Raw genomic sequence first — 18,338 nt, forward strand, 5'->3', positions numbered from 1 at the left:
GGTTTACGGCCATTGTGTACCAGATCCTTTCTGCGCACTTTCAGGGCCCGGCATTGGCGAGGAGCAGGGGGAAGCTGGTGGCTGTCAGAGGATGCGGATGGCTACAGGGCTCTCGGGGACCCTTTGGCAGTGTATGCAGGGTGTCAGGCAGCCCCAATCGTGTGACCGGGTGGGCAATCCACCAGGATCAGCAGCAAAGATGTCACGAGTGCCTGTCACTTCCAGACCTGGTAAGTATGTCCCTCCTGGCAAGGCATGCTGGCAGTTGTAGGACTTTTCTTCACTGGACGCAAGGGCTGTGCACGATGTGGCGGCTTTTCTGTAAAATGGCCTCTGAAGCCTCAGAATTCCAAAGCCAAGCCTGAATCTTGCCCAGCTCTAGTATTTAAATGATATTATTTAAATAGTTAAGACTGTCATCATAATATCTAGTTTAAGCATTAGTCATGGACAAGTCCTGGCTTCTACTGTAATTTACTTTTGTAAAATGGGATTGCCATGTGGACAAACAAGATACTTGGGTTAGATATACACTATTGCTTTATTGCAGTATTAAAATGCACTGATAACTGTTGGGGCATATTACACATTCCATATACCACTTTCAAAGTGTTATTACTGTTACCATGATGGGATCGTAATCATTTGACACAAGGTGTAGATCTAGCCTTTAGCTAGTGGAAATAATTTAAGATTATTCATATTTGTTGCTTTCAAAATAGTGAGTTTTCCTTCATTTATTCTCTCATTTTCCTCACAGTTTTGTATTTTATATATTTCTCTGTGGTTATCTATCTATCTATCTATCTATCTATCTATCTATCTATCTATGAAAACAATGTCATTTTAAATACACAGTGACTTTGTGCCAAATATGAATCAACAGACGGACTTCTGATAATTAAATAGCACTCTCCTTGTAAATCATGATTAATTAAAACATGAATTTGCACATACTGGGTGCTTTGTGCTTGCTAGCTGATGTCATTGTTTTGGTATGTGTGTATTGCAGTTTTGCCACAGCAGAACAGAAAAGATGAACTTTAGGGAAAGCAATCTGTGCAATGCTGCTCTTTTAATAATTCCAAAAGAAACAAGCTAATAATAGGTACTGCTCAGCATGCTTTTGTGCATAAATATCTATTGTCTATATTTGATATTATTTGAATATTCACAGTATCCAAGAGTGCATCCCATAGTAACACCCCGCTTTGGACCATCCTGTACAGAGGAATTACTTAGTAACCTTGGTAACTTGGCAAAAACTCATGATATTCATGTGCAGGTAAGTCTTTTCATATTGTATTTAGTGAAAACCCATCCATTCAGCAGTTTGAAATGTCTTAAAACAACAGCAACCTTGCTTAGCTCATTCACTCTGAAGGCAGGCCTTGCACTCATGATATATATGGGAAATAGCTCAGTGAAATTTTCCTTCAGGTTCATAGGATCAGCTTCAAGTATTTTTTTTTTCTGCCAAGGGCAATGTACATTCAAAAACACCCAGAGAAATTTGGAAGCATGAGAATGTTCTATATCTCCCTTACAATACAAGTTTTAGCATAGGGAACCTTTGTATTTATAATGAGCAAGTTCGCATGTCATGATAAGCAACCTTGAAAATAAGCCACTCTGGGCTGGTAGTTGGCTTGCTAATCCAGGTTACTCCTGACAGATGATTTCCCCACAGTCCTCCCACCTGCTCCTCACATGTTTCCTTGGGAATTTTTTTGGTGAAATTATGCCCCCAATTTCTCTGCCCACATATAGGGTGGAGAATTTGGAGAAAATTGGTTTGCTTTCCCCCCTGTCCTTCGTGAGTGTGGTTGTGCACACTTGTGAACAACAACAATCTGAACCCAGTCACTTCAAGAGAAACTGCTTGATGGTTCTTCCATTGTTCTTTATATTGGGTGGTGTTCATCTTTGTAGCAGACCTATTCTCCCTAACTTCATCTTCTCCTGTACAGCATAGATCCTCCTGGATTGTCTTTGGTTGATTGTTTAAAAAACTAGTCTGTTTAAGTGCTGTCTGTTGATATATTTTATGTAAATAGCTTTACACCCTGCATAACGTATTTTTAATGGTTTTTAATTTTTGTGAACCACCCAGAGAGCTTCAGTTCGGGGCGGTATAGGAATGTAATGAATGATTGAATGAATATGAGATTCTACAGTTTCAAGAAGAGTGAACAGACCAGGCAATTCTCATGGGCTTCGTTGGACTGAAGCCATCTTTCGGGGCTTCTCTAAATGAGCGATTTATAGCATGCTCATGACTGGCCATTCACAGAAGTTTGCGGGTCGATTACATGACATTATCAATATACAGGATGTCTCCTACACTACCCACCCTTATCCTGCTATCTGAAAACACAGAGATATTTTTTTTCAAAAAAAATCAGCAAAATCAGCCTTGTGTAAAGTTGGCATTGTGCTATAATTCTGCCACTAGATGGTGCTGTTTTATTGAGTTGAATGGAGGACGCAGAGATGGGAAGTATTCAATCCAAACCACGTGGCTGCCCGAGTAATTGAATTTCTGCAATCCCAGAAAGAAATGGAGGCAGAAAGCAGTGGGTTTTTAAATATATATATATATAGAAAGAGAGAGAGGGAGAGGGAGAGGGAGAGGGAGAGAGAGAAGCTCTCACTTATCAGGATTGGTTTCTTCCTGCTGCTGCTTCTGTTATTTAAACTGAGCAACCCTGCTTTCATAATGAAAATCAGGTAATAAATTTCAACAAATAAATAAATAAGCAAGCAAGTACACACACATTGAAATGCTGACCATTTTCTCCCCTTCCTTTCCCTTACAGAGCCACATAAGTGAGAGTAAAGATGAACTCAAACTTGTAAACCAAATGTTTCCGTCATATAAAAATTATACAGAGTTGTATGATAAAAACAAGCTTCTTACAAACAAGGTAGGATAAACAGATTTATTGGTCAGGATATGAGTAAGTCTTATGCTTTGTCCAAGAGAAAATATTGCTTTAAAAAAAAAATCAAACTGGCAATTAACAAAATAGGCTTAACTCAAAGTGGTTTCTTGATAGTTTCCCAGCCAAGCACTGATTAAATCCAGGCCTGTCTAGCTTTGGTACAGAAATTGCATCGTCTGCCCTCACATCATGTCCTGCCATTGAAACCTCTATTCTAACCCAGGGGTAGGCTACCTGGTGCTCTCCAGATGTTATATACTACAACTCCCATTGTTTCCTGTGAAGCTGCGAATAAAAAAAAAAAGTCAGGAATTTACCCTGACATTTTGGGGCCCTAGCGAGGCCTTCCACTGTCTAACCTCACTCCAGCTTTGCTGCAGAGGTGTTCCCTGGCTGAAGGTGACCTCGGATTGGTCGCCAGAAGCCAGGATGAGGGTGGGGAAAGCAGGGGTCAGCTCCAGTACCCAGATGACTGCTGGAAACCCTGTGCTCCCTCCTGGAACGGGGATTACTAAGAGCCCCCCAGCAGGAGTGAAACCATGGGGCTTAGGGGGAACGCAGCGCCCATTCAGCGCTGTCAAGGCGGCCCCTGATAGGCCTGTTCCATAATACCAAATCCACTTTGTTTTAAAATTCCAACTCATTCCAGTTTTCAAATACTACTATGGTGCTTCTAAAGTTGTATGCAAAACCCCAATACACTAAATGGAGTATATTTGTGTGTATTTGAATTAATTTTGCTGTTAATTTCCAGATTTTTCAGGCAGTTTTCTTCTGATTTCCCTCTACCACCATGAAATAAATTAAGTCCTCATTAGTGGATGCAGTTTTATGAACCTGACTTTGAGGCATACATTATAAACTTTTTTTAAAAAAATCTTATGAGGGAGGTTGTTTTTTTAAAAACAAAGATATGCAAGACATTTTCAAGTGCCACTGAAAATCTTAGGGGAATCTGATTAGTTTGCCTTTGAAAAGCTCCCTTTGGATTTTCTGATTTGCATAGCATTTTATTAGCTGAATTAGCATCAATTAGCAGCTTGTGTACACAGCATTAATCAAGTTAATGAGATTCAACTCTAAGTGCTATGCTTCTAAATAAAGACATTGGTGATAAAGGTTTACTACCAACAATTCTCAGGTTTGCATATGGCAATGCCCTGCTACGCTGGGTTTTCATATACAGCTGTATGTTCGTTATCTGAGAAGCAAACATTCTTTTCTGCTGTAAGGAATATCTTTCTTTTAAGAAAGCGTTTAAGAACCACTATAAAACATAGATTCAGATTTATTACTTTTCATTTCTATTTTAGTTGTTTTGATAAAATGCATCAAGGCTATATGGATTTTTAAAAGGCAAAAAAAAAAAATTAAGGAAAGTATGAACTACACATGCAACACAGAGAGATGGCCCTTTTGGCACATAACATACCTGTGTATACATAGGATTCATTTCGTAGATCAAAAAGAATAAGTCTCATATACTAAGGACCGAGAAATCTTATAAACAGGTTTGAGCAGTGTCACGCTGTAGTGCCAAAAACTCTTATCAGTGATTTTAACACAACAACATAAGAAGAGCCATGCTGGATCAGACCAAAGGCCTATCCATTTCAGCAGACTGTTTACACAGTGGGCTACCAGATAATCTCCTGCTCTTGTTCCCCAGGTAATGGCATGCAGAGGAACACTGCCTCTGATACTGCACTTAGCCATCAGGACTAGTAACCATTGATAGCCTTCTACTCCAGGAATTTATCCAACCCCCTTTTAAAGCCATTCAAATTGGTGGCCATCACTACTGCTTGTGGTAGTGAGTTCCATAGTTTAACTATGTGCTGTGTGAAGAAGTACTTTCTTTTATCTGTCCTGGATCTCCCACCAATCATCTTCATGGGATGACTCCAGGTTCTAGTATGATAAGAGAGGGAGAGAAAAACATCATACCATGCATAATTTTATATACCTGTGTCTTGTTACCTTTTACTGTTTTTCTAAGCTAAACTTTTCTCTAAACCCCTTCAAAGCCCCCAAACGTCCCTCACAGAGGAGTTCTTCAAGCCCCTTGATAATTTTGGATGCCCTTTTCTGCCCCTTTCTTGCTGAATTTTCACAAGTCATCCTCAAATTAGCATTTGATTTGAAGTAAAACCTAACCGGAAAAGAAATGGCAACAATTCACCACAAACCCAAAGTAAATTACACTGTTTTTTATCTCTAGACCATAATGGCTCATGGCTGTTTTCTTTCTGATGAAGAGCTGGACGTGTTTAGTCTTAGAGGAGCTGCCATTGCACATTGTCCGAATTCAAACATATCGTAAGTAAAATAGTATGACTTGCTATGAGGCCCCAGTCACACGCGTGAGAAAGAGTGGTAGTTAGAGCAACTACAGAGAGGGGAGGGTTGGTGGACCCACTGCAAGTGGGCCTCCCACACGACAGCAGAACCATGCAGCACTGTGCTGTTTTGCTATCTACCCACCCTCTGTAGTAAGGGCACATCCCAGCATGCTCCGCAATGCAAATGGGCTTCTGACGGCCACTCTGTTCCAAAAATACTGGGGGGGGGGAGACACCCATAAGAAGGGGCCGCATGACCATAGAAAAGTCTGTGGCAGCTAGAGCACTGCTGGAACTGTGGGATGCTCTAGGCTGCTATCTCTATGGTCATGGCCTTCTATCCTCCCAGAGCCTTTTTTTATACTACTGGAGAGCCCACCACATGTCACGGTAAGCCACCCTGCAGTTCCTTAACCCTACTGCAGTGGGATGGTTAGCCAGGGTGGTTCCATAGCCACTGTGGTCCCATTTTTGTCTGCTCATCACAAGACACTAAGCCAACATAGTTAGTCCAAACCCCTTAACAACGGTGGCTTAGTTAACATGACATCTGAACAAGCCCTGTATGCATTAAATTATCTAGAGCTGTGTTTCAGTCTGTGTGCGAATTCTGGATGTGGGACCCTCTTAACAGATGCTTATTTATTTATTTATTTATGCTAATGAGTGTTAATTTGTTTTTATCAGTGGTGGCAATGCTTTGGCATGGAGTTTTCCATCTTTATGGCTCTGGATGGACAAACAGTATTTATTTATTTATTTAAGCATTTTTATGCCGCCATTCAGCCAAAAAAGGCTCTCAAGGCAGCTTACAAAAGTATTTCTTGACAGTCCCTGCCCACAGGCTTACAATCTAAAAGACATGACACAAAAGGAAAGGGGATTGGGAGGGAGGAGGAAGTAGTGTCCCTTCAATTATTATTATTATTATTATTATTATTATTATTATTATTATTATTGTTATTATTATTATTATTTATATAGCACTATCAATGTACATGGTGCTGTACAGATTACACAGTAAATAGCAAGACCCTGCCGCGTAGGCTTACAATCTAATAAAGTTGTAGTAAACAATAAGGAGGGAAAGAGAATGCAAACAGGCACAGGGAAGTGTAAACAGGCACCGGGTGGGGTGAAGCTAACAGTATAGAGTCAGAACAAACTCAATATTTAAAAGCTGTAGGGAAAAGAAAAGTTTTTAGCTGAGTTTTAAAAGCTGTGATTGAGTTTGTAGTTCTCAAGTGTTCTGGAAGAGCATTCCAGGCGTAAGGGGCAGCAGAAGAAAAAGGACGAAGCCGAGTAAGGGAAGTAGAGGCCCTTGGGCAGGCGAGAAGCATGGCATCAGAGGAGCGGAGAGCACGAGCGGGGCAATAGTGTGAGATGAGAGAGGAGAGATAGGCAGGAGCTAGACCGTGAAAAGCTTTGAAGGTCAACAGGAGAAGTTTATATTGGATTCTGGAGTGAATTGGAAGCCAATGACTTGATTGGGTTAGGAACTGGGCAGGAGGAAGGTCTCTCCATATTCTGAAGGTTTCATGGCCATTGCATAGGACTGGATTTGTTGTGTACGTCAAAAGAGGACAGTGCATGTGCTTTATTGCCCTGAATGTCCAAACCTTTACTAGACCTACCTTTCCCAGGCCACGTGGACATTCCTAGAGCCAAGGCATTGGGACCATGCCTGCCTCAAATGACAGTGAGGCTGCTCATTCATAATACTTTTATCCTTTGTTTATAGGCTTGACTTTTGACTTGCACTTTCTCAATGGCTTTTAATGGCAAAATGTGACAAGGCATCCATCTCAACACCCTCTTTTTTAATTGTAAAGATGATGACTTTTTCTTTTCTCCTCTTCCAATCCAGATTGCGTAGTGGGCTTTTCAATGCAAAAAAGATTCTGAAGCACAATGTGAAACTTGGCCTTGGCACAGGTTAGTAATTTACTGTGTAACTGCTTATTTTAAATAATTATTTGAAAAGACCAAAATTGGGAACAATTCGCATATGGTACTATCACTATATCTGCTAACAAGCATGCCACTGTCCTCCATATTTTTCTTCTTGATTTTTTTTTTAAAAAACAACTACATTTAAAACTTAAGATAGACTGGTATTTCTCTGTAGAGAAGACTACTGTCAGAATAATATCCTTCCTCTTCAGCTCACCTGTCATGGCTCAATTGATGAAGTTGGGAATTTCTTTGAGATAATGAGAAGAGAGGTTAGCGGAACACAGCTGATAAACCAATCACAGACCTCTTCAGATGGCACACTAAGTCACCGTGGATCGCTCAAAAACGTGATCCGTGGCGGCTTAGCATGATGTGTGGCACAAGATCCTCCCTCATGCTTACTATCCACTCGCTGCAGTGGAGTTAGTGGTCCCCGTGCTGTGGGATGGAAACTCCTTGGGTATTTTTGCATGCTAAAATTGGGGGGGGGGGAAAATGGGGGCGACCATAGAGTCTGCCCGTTGTGCCTCACCTTGAGAAGGATTCCTCCTCGGAGGAAGAGGGAGAAAGCCAGCTAGTTGTGCCACAGCCAGAGCCAGGTGGAGAGCTGGAGGATTCATCAGATGGCATCTCACAGACACAGGAGCCTAGCACTTCTGGCAGCAGCATTCCTGGAATTCCACAGCTCCTGCAACTTTAACTGTTGTGATGAAGAAGGAATTTCATCAGGTGCTACATGCATACAAATGACACCTGCTGAAATTCCCTTTTCTATGCAAGTGTTAAAGATACAGGAGCCCTGTCCTCCTTTCCATATGGACACCATAATAAAACACAGCCCTGGAAATGACCAGCAAACCCAGAACTAGGTAGAAGCTTCTGATGCCTTCAAGTGCTTTCATACAATTGTGCAGGCCTGACAGTGCAGCTGACATTCAGGTGTGCTCACCCACCCTAAAGCAGAATGACTTGCAGCTTGGCTATTCTCCTGTAGCTAGGAGGATACTGTACAGGAAATACTGCCAGGGAAGTGCTTTGTGTTATACTACTGAGCCTCTGCCTGCCTACTGACCTGCTATCTTGAACAAAACTCATGTTTTCACTCACAGTCTATTCCTTGCAGGCTGATTTCTAATAATCTGTTTTATTATAGATGTTGCTGGTGGCTACTCATCTTCCATGTTTGATGCAATCAGAAAGGCCGTTATGACATCTAACATTCTTAATATTAATAATGAGCTTGAAAGCGCTTTAACTTTGAAGGAAGTTTTCCGACTAGCAACTCTTGGAGGGAGCGAAGGTAAAAAGTTCTCCCCAACTTTTTTTTATTATTTTTTTTTTTAAAGTCCCTTGTCATAGAAAATGCACCCATCAAAGTTTAGGATTATTTTTATCAAGGAAGCTCTTGTACAAAGCTAGAGCTAAAATAAACGCTGGAAATATTTTCTCTCATATTTTTAAATGATAAAATTTCCATGTGGCTGTCTGATTACTGATGTTCTCAAAATCTGAATTTCATGTTTGATATTTGAACTTAGCTCTGAATGAATTTTCCATTTTGGAAAGAGAAGATCAACCTGCGTGAGTTGTTTTGGTGACAACAACTGTGTTTTAGGGGGAAATATAATTTTTAAAACTTTTATTTCCGGAAAGCACTCCTGTAATGCAAAACTATAACATGGAAATTATTTTTTCCCCTGACTCAGCATTTATTTAAAGTTTGTAGCATTTGCTATATTTCCACATCAGTACAGAATCCAAAATCCAAAGTGTTGTCTTGGAGCCAAACTAAATGTTACATGCCGATACAGATACTATTATCGGAAAAGCCCATTTCAAACTGGAAAAATCCCTTCTGGAAGCTTGAACAAGATTGGAGAAGCAGCAGTGAGGGTGGGAGAGCTTAACTGTTTCTCCACCCACTGTTTCGTTGCTCCAAATTGCTCTTCCCAGAGGCTTTTCCCTCAAAGGGTTCCTTGTGTGTGTGTGAGCGAGCGAAAGCGAGATTCTCTACATTAGCAATTTATTGCATGCTCATGATTGGCCACTCACAGATATTTGTGGTTCCATTATATGACACTGTAAATCTCCAGGCGGTCTCTCATGGCTTCCCCAGAAATCTCGCTAAAAAATGATAATCCAGAGATAATCCGGTATCTAAAATAATTGCAGGATTAACTCCGCCATTAGATGGTGCTGTTTCATTGAGCTTTATGAAACATCAGCCAGAGGGGGGAATGTTTCAATTACAAATCAGGTGGTCTCATCTGAAGGAGCCTGTAGTGAATGCAGAAAAGTCTGAGGGGGGAAATCTGATAAGGGGGCAGGTTTTTTCTTTAATGTAGAGATGCTCAGAGAGAGAGAGAGAGTATTTTGTAAAGAATAAGGTGCTGGGGTGGGTGTGATTTGGAGAAGAGGAAACAGTGCTGAAAATGGCTTTAACACCTTCTTTCTCTCTTAGCTCCTTTTATAATCCTAACCCCTTCTCTGCTAAACTGGGCCCTATCTTCACGGCTCCGCTTCGCCTATTCATGCTGCTGAAAGTTTGTGTTATTGCTGCTGCGCAGCAGGGGGCCTGTGGCTTTTGGGTCCTGGAGCCCACCCCCCATGTTCTTCCTGGCATCCAGCGACCAGTCAGGGTTGCCATCTGCCGCAGAACACTCCCTGGATCGACCCTGGAGGGAGGTCACCTGGTGGAAGAGCCGTGGTGACCTCATTCCCAAGGAAAAAGTCGGGCTGAGTCCCCAACGTTTTTGTACTGCAGTGTGGTGGCTGCCAATCGGTGGCTACATTGTATAACCGACGCAGTGCCAATTCACAGCCACTGCAGGACTCTGAAGGTGTATAGACAGCTCCCTGGTTTTCCTGGTTAAAAAGGGCCCTCTGTATAAACTGCTAGTTTGGTTCTCTTCTGCTTTCTCTGATTAGTTCTGACAGGCCAGACTCTTGATCTCCTACCGCCCTCTTGTGTTTAATATGGAAACTGCAGTAAAGACACACACACAGAGAGAAATCAAACCCATGGGTAGGAAGCTATGCCAAGAGATACAATCATTTCTTGAGTTACAAAGTGCAATCCTATGCAGGTTTACTCAGAAGTAAAGTTCCATTGAATTCAATGGGACTTATCCTCTGGTCAGTGTGGATAGGACTGCAGCTTTAATAACATTCAATATTATGAAGATAGCATTGTTACCGTTTCTAAAATATGTTTCGCCTTTTGTTCTATTTTATTTTCTGTGGCTGAAATGCTGCTGTTCAGTGCAGCATTTAAAATAATAAAATAATTGTGTGCTGTTGCATTTTATGCTTGGGTATAATAATTGACTTTTATTTGGCTCTAAACTGGAAAAAAACAAAGGAAAAAGTCTTGAGAAAAATCTTTGATATAGCTTGCCCTCTCCTGGTCAGAGTGGAACACTACCCAGCATGGAATGATGACAGAAAAAACCCGCAAGGACAGCTCATATGTGTAAGAAAAAAACCTCCAAAAACCCCAACAAGAACAAGAACAACAAAAACCTTGGTCATTTCCATTTATTTCCATTGCAAGTTGTCATACTTGCATCTTGTTGATGCAGAATTTGATTGTGTGGGTGATTTATTATTTGACTTTGTTTCATAGTTCTAGGATTAGATACTGTGATTGGAAACTTTGAGGTCGGCAAAGAATTTGATGCCCTGCTTATCAACGCAAAAGCATCAGACAGCCCTTTCGATGTGTTTGCTTCTGATACTTCTGAGGTAAGCAAATATTGCACCATGAAAATATGTTGCTCATCGTTCAATGGGATGGACTTCATGACTTTCTGGTTGCTCCTTCTGTGTAAGGACCCTGTGGAACGCCTGGCAGCCCTTCTTCAAGACTGCCATTACAGAGAAATAAGCTAGATAAACAATGACAGTCCTGAGTTCGTTGGTCAGGTTTTGAGTCCGTAGGAATGACGAGAAAGGGGGTTTCCTTTTTTCCCCAGGAGACATTTAATGTGGTAAATGAAAGGTTTCTTGAACATTCCCACCAGAGCCAGCGTCAAGGGTAGGCATGGTAGGACACGTGCTGAGGATCCACACCCCAGCAGGGGCCCACTGAAGTTGCTATTCCTCTTCCTCCTCCTCCTCACCATGGCAACCTGCTTGTCCACCTGCTGCTCTCTCTCTAGCCCAAACAATGGTGGTGGTGAGATGGAGGAGCAGAAGATGCCCCTGCCCACTTGTTCACTGTCTCTCTGCCTGTCAAGCAAGCAAATTGTAGCAATGAAGAAGAAGAGGATGTGGATGAGGAGAAGCTAATGACAATGGCTCACTGAGGAAGGGGGCCATTGAGGGCGTCCTGCCCAAGGGCCTTCAAAGGCCTGGAACCAGCACTGGTTCCTACAGAGAAATTGTGACAAGAATCTGGATCAGTTCCCTTCAGGCACAACACTCTTTCCCAAACCTAGGGCTATCTTTTGGATAAGGGTCTGCACGTTGAAAATTAAAAGTTTGCCCTGGAAAGGGAGAAACAGATAATATGGCAATGTTAGAAACAATAGAATATGAAATGGGAAATAATAATATGTATGAAAAGTATTTACAACTGAGAATCATTTATAGTAGTATTTCAACACTTTAAAATACTGATAACTTAGATTACATTTAAAGTCAACCATTCTGGATTTGGATTTTGCTTTTTAAAATGTTAAATTTGTTTGATACTATAGACTGCAATTGGTGTTTTACTGACTGCTTATATTAAGAAGGAACTACTTTTTCAGTATTTGCTTTTTCTCCTGTATTTTTTAGGATATTATCCAGAAATTCCTGTACCAAGGTATGTACCAGTTCTTCCTATACAGATGTTTTAATCTGATTGCTGCAAACATTAAAGCATTCCCTTTGCTTTTGTTATCTCCTTTTAAAATGTATTTTTCTATCTATGTTTATATGGTTAGAATTTGTAAACTTTGCTAAGCAACAGGTGTTAACTTCATTATGCTTGGAATTTTTAATGAATAAAGGCCATTAAACTCATTGGGGCTAACTTCTGAGTAGGCATGTATAGGATCGCACAGTGAATCTATTCGAATTCAAAAATCTCTGTTCACAAGGAAACAAAGTATTGTCTTAAAATGCTTTACCTGAAACAAGCCCATCCTGCATCCCCATCCAGCCTCAATTTGTCCACATGACAACATGACTGCCTGTGTGGAATTGATGCTCTGCACATGTAAAGTTGTATTGTGAATTGTGGGCAATACAGGTAGATCCAAAGGCCTGCTTGCTCACATGAACATTGGTACTGCATATGGGAAAACTGATTTATACATGTGGGAACTGTTCCAAATCTGCAGGGTCAGGATGCATGTGCAATTTCGGACGTTCATATGCATTGCCTTATTTTTGCCCTGGCATAATGTGTTTGAATGTAGACATTACCATTTATACCTTGAAGTGGAAAGGAGTGCTGTCTTCATGCACTGTCTGGTACTATTGCACACAGATTAATTATCCCCACTCGTTTCTAGTTGCATGCAATCTTTTTTTATGAATTACAGCTGGATTAGGGCCAGGATGTTTTCTAAAATATTTCAGGTTTCTAGTCTACACAGAATGACGTGCTATCACTGTCTTGGCCCAAATAAGCAGTTATTGTACAGCTTTTTATATCTGTTCTAGAGACTAAAAGCTAGTGCACATCTGTTCATAGTAAGTGGCTGACTGGGCAGGCAAAAGAAGATGATGTCTGAGCTAAACTGCGATGAAAGGGACTCATATGTTTTACCAAAATTATTATGTTATATGTTCAGATTCATGGACTGTCCACAAAGAACACTTTTACTCTATTCAAACAGTCCCAGCGTTCCCTGCGTATGCACTTGCATCTATACACATAACAACATGCTACTCAGAAGTTTACCGATATAGTCAGCTGCAATTCCTGTGACTGTGGCTGGCGTCATGAGAACTGCTGCTGGGACATTTCCCTATGCAAGAGCATATCTCTGAAAGCTCAGGACTGCTTGGATGGAGGAAAACTGTTATATGTGAACTGCCCTGGTATTAGGTCCAAACTACATGTGATGGCAGCAAACCCATGTCTTCCAATGTGATGCAGGGTCTTTTGCAGGGCTGGCCCAAGACATTTTGCTGCCTGAGGCAAAATACAAGATGGCTCCCCTTTCCATTCCATGTACAAAGGCTGATTGGACTGGTGGACCAAAATGGTTTCCCCATCTCTGTATTAGGATGAGGATATGCTGCTCTGTGCTCTCTTTCCTCTATGCACAAGTAAGGTGACCATATAGAAAGAAGGACAGAGCTCCTGTATCATTAACAATTGTACAGAAAAGGGAATTTCAGCAGGTGTCATTTGTATGCGTGCAGCACCTGGTGAAATGCCTTCTTCATCACAACAGTTGAAGCTGCATTGACCAGATACAAAAGAGGGCAGGACACTGCAGCTTTAACTGTTGTGATGAAGAGGGAATTTCACCAGGTGCTGCATGCATACAAATGACACTTGCTGAAATTCCCTTTTCTTTACAACTGTTAAAGATGTAGGAGCCATGTCCTCCTTTCCATATGGTCACCCTATGCACTAGGGGAATCAATGGAATAAACAAGGCCTAGGTGTCAAATTCAGTTCTGAGTTCTTGTAAGCAGGTGAATCAATTCCTAATTCAATTGTGGAGAACAGGGTGGTCATGCCTTTAGAAAATACAGATCTCAAGGTAAACAGTGTTTTAGGATGCATTGCTTAAAGGGTAATCATCTCTTTCATCTTTGTGATTTTAGGTGACGACAGGAATATCGAAGAAGTTTATGTGGCTGGCAAACTGGTGGTTCCATTTTCAAGTTCTGTATAAAATTAGATCCCCCTTTCTGCAAAATGCTCTGCTGGTAACTCTATAGCTTGGAAGAAGTGGGTGAAAATGCGGTGCCTTGTTGTGATGATGCCATGCTCAGTTTGTTTAGTAGGTTTTAAATTTGCACAAAAACATTGTAAATCTCATCAGATGCACACACACACACACACACACACACACACACACACACACACACATATTGTGCCAAAATGTATCCTATTTGTACAAGACGAAGAGAGACCACAGTATCTAAAATAAGAACAAACTTGACTGTGCAGGAGCACTTCACGCACATATAAAGAAGAATTGGCAGGTAAATTCATAGTATGCATTTGCCCTCTTGAGATATATTAATAACAGCCCTAATGTTAAATTTTTATCCCACAAAACTTTGGGATCCTTATTCATGACTGAGATCCAAACCACTTCTGTACTGGGTGTGTGGGTGTTGCTGATTTCCCCAACGTACCTGCATCCCTCTCCCTGTGGACATCACAGGCCACTCCAGAGGGGTCCCAATCCCCACTTGTTGCTTTCCGTGGGGCTCAAGGAGCTGAAGAATAAAGGATGCTGGGAAAGCCCTGGTGTGTGTGTACACAAAACATCTTTGGACCCTGGTCACTATTTACACATTCTGTTTGAGCAAAGCAAAACATAATTGCTAACGAAACCTAAGCCCATTAGTTTCACCTCTGAGGACAATAGAAACTACTCAGGAATAATAGGGCAAGGATACATAAGAGGGAGATTGGCCAGGGAAAATTGAGCACAGGTGCAATTTTATCCCAGTTTTATTCAGTCATCCCAGTTTGTAACCATTTCTTGTGTTTTTGCAACGTCTATTTCATTCCTCCCACAAAAAGCATTTTTATGGGAGGTTCAAAGGTTAACAGTAAGTTCACATTCTGCTGTCCTACTTCCTTCTTATAAGCACTGCTAGATATAGGTATTTACCATAGATTTTGTTTCCACAGACATTTGCAGCAGAACACACGCACACACACACACACACACACACACACACACACACACACACACACCATACCCCAAATTGCTGCAGATCCAAGTACCTGTTTCATTCTATTCTAAGGCACCATTTATTTCCCCTTTCCAAATAATCCCCCCATGACGATATATATTTGCTTGCATTTAAACTCACTGCTGGCGAGGGGGAGATTTGCTGCTTGGAAACAGCAGGCGGGGAAAGGGGTTTACCCTGCTGCATCTCTTATTCCCACTAACCCTCTGGAAACAGCATTTCCCAGTTTCCAGAGCCTCAGGATGATGATGGCTACATTTGCAAGCAACATCTACTTTGACTGCAAGAGCAGCGTTCTAGGGCACAGGCCATGCACTCGTTGATTCGGTTTGCACCTGACAATTCATTCTTACGTGTCCCATAAGTTTGTGAGGAGAGGATCATGTTCCGTTGGATGGCAAGAGAAGGAGATCCACTTGACATCTCTATAATACATTGTTTTGGGGACCACTCTATTTTTATAGAACAGTATAGATCCCTGGTTGGAAATATACTTTTAATGTGAGTGTTTAGATCAGAGATGGGCAACTTCAGGCACTATGATGGCCAATTGCCCAAGACCCCAAACCGGACTGCACTCTTGCTGTGGTGGTGTGGTGAAATCCCCTTGAAATCAAGCTAAACTTGTCTTTAGTAAGCCTCCATAGTGGTTCATCTGCCAATGTTTTTCTTTTTTTACTCAGTTGGGGAGGGGAGGACAGGGGAGAGCAGGGGTGACATTTGGCTTGGCAGGCAGGGGCTACATGCAGCCCATGGACCATGTATTCTCCACCCCTGGTTTAGATGAACCCCCTACCACTGCAAATTAGGCAGGTGTGAACCCTTCTGTGTTTTCAGCACCTATTGAAATTATACGTTTTCCAACAGGCATTCCCATGAAAGTAATCTTGTCCTCTGCATGAAGACATTTTGTTGTCATTGTGCATTGGTTAGAAACTCCTTTAATGTGAGGAATTCATAAGTATCATTAAATAAACAATAAAGTAAAATATTCTAAAAGAGGTTTGCAATTTTGATCTACACAGAAGCTGCACTACTTGCAAATCTACCCTGCCCCCAAATAATAGAAGTTGCCAGGAAAGGTAAAATAATAGACCCAATGCTATGGGAAGAAGCACCTTGTTCTCCTAGAGCCTCATACACTGATTTCACGATGCCCTCAGGAAGTATTCAGTCAGATGGTGGATGGGTATCAATAGCCTGGCTTATGGAACGCAATTGCATGGAGGATTTGCAAGCCCCAGAATTAGCCATATTCTTCAGAACCTGGAATGTCTTAATATTAATCTTTGTAAGCCACTCTGGGAGCCTTGTCTGAAGAGCAGAATAAAAATGCTCTAATTAAATAATAAACAAGTTACCTCTGGAATTATAACTGGGTGAAATAAATCAGGCATGGTAGGAACCCATTTATGTGGGAGGAGTCTCCCTCTCTCAGGTTCGGAGGAAGAAGCATCTCTTGCTGCTTTCACCTTCATTGGCATACCTCCTTGTCAATCTAAAGTGCACTTCATTGAAAGAGCGCTGTCACTTAATGGCTGATGGGGCATAGAGGATGAGGGCATGAGGAATGTGATGCAGGTTCTTAGTTCCAAGTTTATTTCAGCCATGGTCTCACTTAGGTGGCTTTGGACAAAACAGTGTTTCTTAACCTCAGTCCACCCCCCTCTCCCCGCCCCTGTCGTATTATGGGATAATGGTACTGGCCTAGATGTTTTAGTGCAATAATGTGTAATGTGTGTGAAGTACTTAGAAAAAGTATTCTAGAAACACTAATGTTACAAGAATTGTTATTGCCCCACAGACTGGCAAGTGCAAATGTATCCAGCTTGGACAGAGGATGTGTGCCTTCTATTGATCCTTACAGGGCTTCTCACACTTGTAGGACACTTTTAGGTTAATTACTATGGTGCAGTGATGGTCTGGGAGATTCTCAGTAGAAAAAGGTGAGGTCCTCACTCACTATTGTTCATAGTTGTATAGGCAGAGCAGAAAACACACACACACACACACACACACACACACACCGTTAGGCTGGTCACAAGGTGTAACAAAGGGTGCCACATTCACTTAGCCAAGGACCTGTCCCCAAATTGCTACTTTGGAAAAACACCTTAGGAAGAGTATCTGATGAATAGTTTCACTTTCTCCACCATTTTCGTTGTTAGGATGTTTGATACTGGATGTGTCTTTTTTTTTCTTATGTTCTTTGTCAGCATGAAATTTAGACAAAAAAAAAGAGAGAGAGAGAGAGAGAGAGAGAGAGAGAGGAAGAAGGTAGATTATGGAAATAAAGCTTATTGCGGGTAAAATGTTTAAATGTGCACTTTGTGGAAACAAGCACTTTCTTTTTATTACAAATGGAATTGATTTAAATGCATAAATCTATCTTTATCTTAGTGTGCCACTTGTTAACCTTCTGTTTGAAGATGTTAATGAAACTGAGTATTGCCTGGGCTTTGTACAGTTATTTAAATGATTCCCACATGGTGAGTAGAGCTTGCACTTTAAAATGTTACCCTGGCTTAGTATTCATGTTCTGCAGTATTTGAGAGCAGATAGCTTAGTGAACTAAGGAGAGGTGCTTCACATTATTGACTTATCCTGGATGCTTTTTCAGGGTACTGAGCCAGTACATTTTTGCTGTAACAAGAAGAAAGCAAAATAATAATAATTTTTTTTTAAAGTACTCCACCCTGTCAGTTTATACCAAAAATGTAGAACTCCTGCATTGTAAAAGTAGTCTAAATCCTCAACAGAAATGGAGGAAAGGTAGTGAGATGACCCAAACTCAACAGCATTGGATTTGCTTAATAAACAGGGCTGGTGCCAGAGTATTCAGTGCACCTAGGCTGTGAGCGGCTTCCAGCCAGGCGCACCCTTCCGAAACCGCCACCCCGCCCCCCAACCCCAGCGTCCTGGCTTCAAAGCCATGAGCGGGTGCTGGCTTCAAAGCCATGATGCTGGGGGTGGGGGGTGGGGTGGCGGCTTCAGAATAGCACGCCTAGAAGCCGCTCTAGGAGAGCAGCTTCTGGGCGTGCCATTCAGCGCCCTCCTTTGGTTGGCGCCCTAGGCCGCCGCCTTAGCTGCCTCTATGGCAGCGCCAGCCCTGTTAATAAAGACCACAAAATTCAGGGATGAGGCCTGGTTCACACATCGAAAACAACCCACAGTTTGTTAACAGTGTTATTGCGATGAGTGGAAGTATGTG

The 18,338-nt window shown here is 41.6% G+C and overlaps 1 protein-coding gene across 2 annotated transcripts in view; it reads left to right on the top strand.

The window, feature by feature from the left end:
- Positions 1-17,779, top strand: part of GDA (guanine deaminase) — a 51,934-nt gene extending 34,155 nt beyond the window's left edge. For both annotated transcript variants that reach the window (XM_063129337.1, XM_063129336.1), the window contains 8 exons: positions 1,178-1,285; positions 2,820-2,927; positions 5,167-5,264; positions 7,155-7,222; positions 8,397-8,543; positions 10,869-10,987; positions 12,026-12,053; positions 14,018-17,779. In XM_063129337.1, the coding sequence (XP_062985407.1) occupies positions 1,178-1,285; positions 2,820-2,927; positions 5,167-5,264; positions 7,155-7,222; positions 8,397-8,543; positions 10,869-10,987; positions 12,026-12,053; positions 14,018-14,088 (747 nt within the window). In that variant the 3' untranslated portion in view covers positions 14,089-17,779. The remainder of the gene's footprint in view (positions 1-1,177; positions 1,286-2,819; positions 2,928-5,166; positions 5,265-7,154; positions 7,223-8,396; positions 8,544-10,868; positions 10,988-12,025; positions 12,054-14,017) is intronic.
- Positions 17,780-18,338: the final 559 nt, after the last annotated feature.

Source organism: Elgaria multicarinata, chromosome 6 (assembly GCF_023053635.1).
Source record: "Elgaria multicarinata webbii isolate HBS135686 ecotype San Diego chromosome 6, rElgMul1.1.pri, whole genome shotgun sequence".
Lineage (NCBI taxonomy): Eukaryota > Metazoa > Chordata > Lepidosauria > Squamata > Anguidae > Elgaria > Elgaria multicarinata.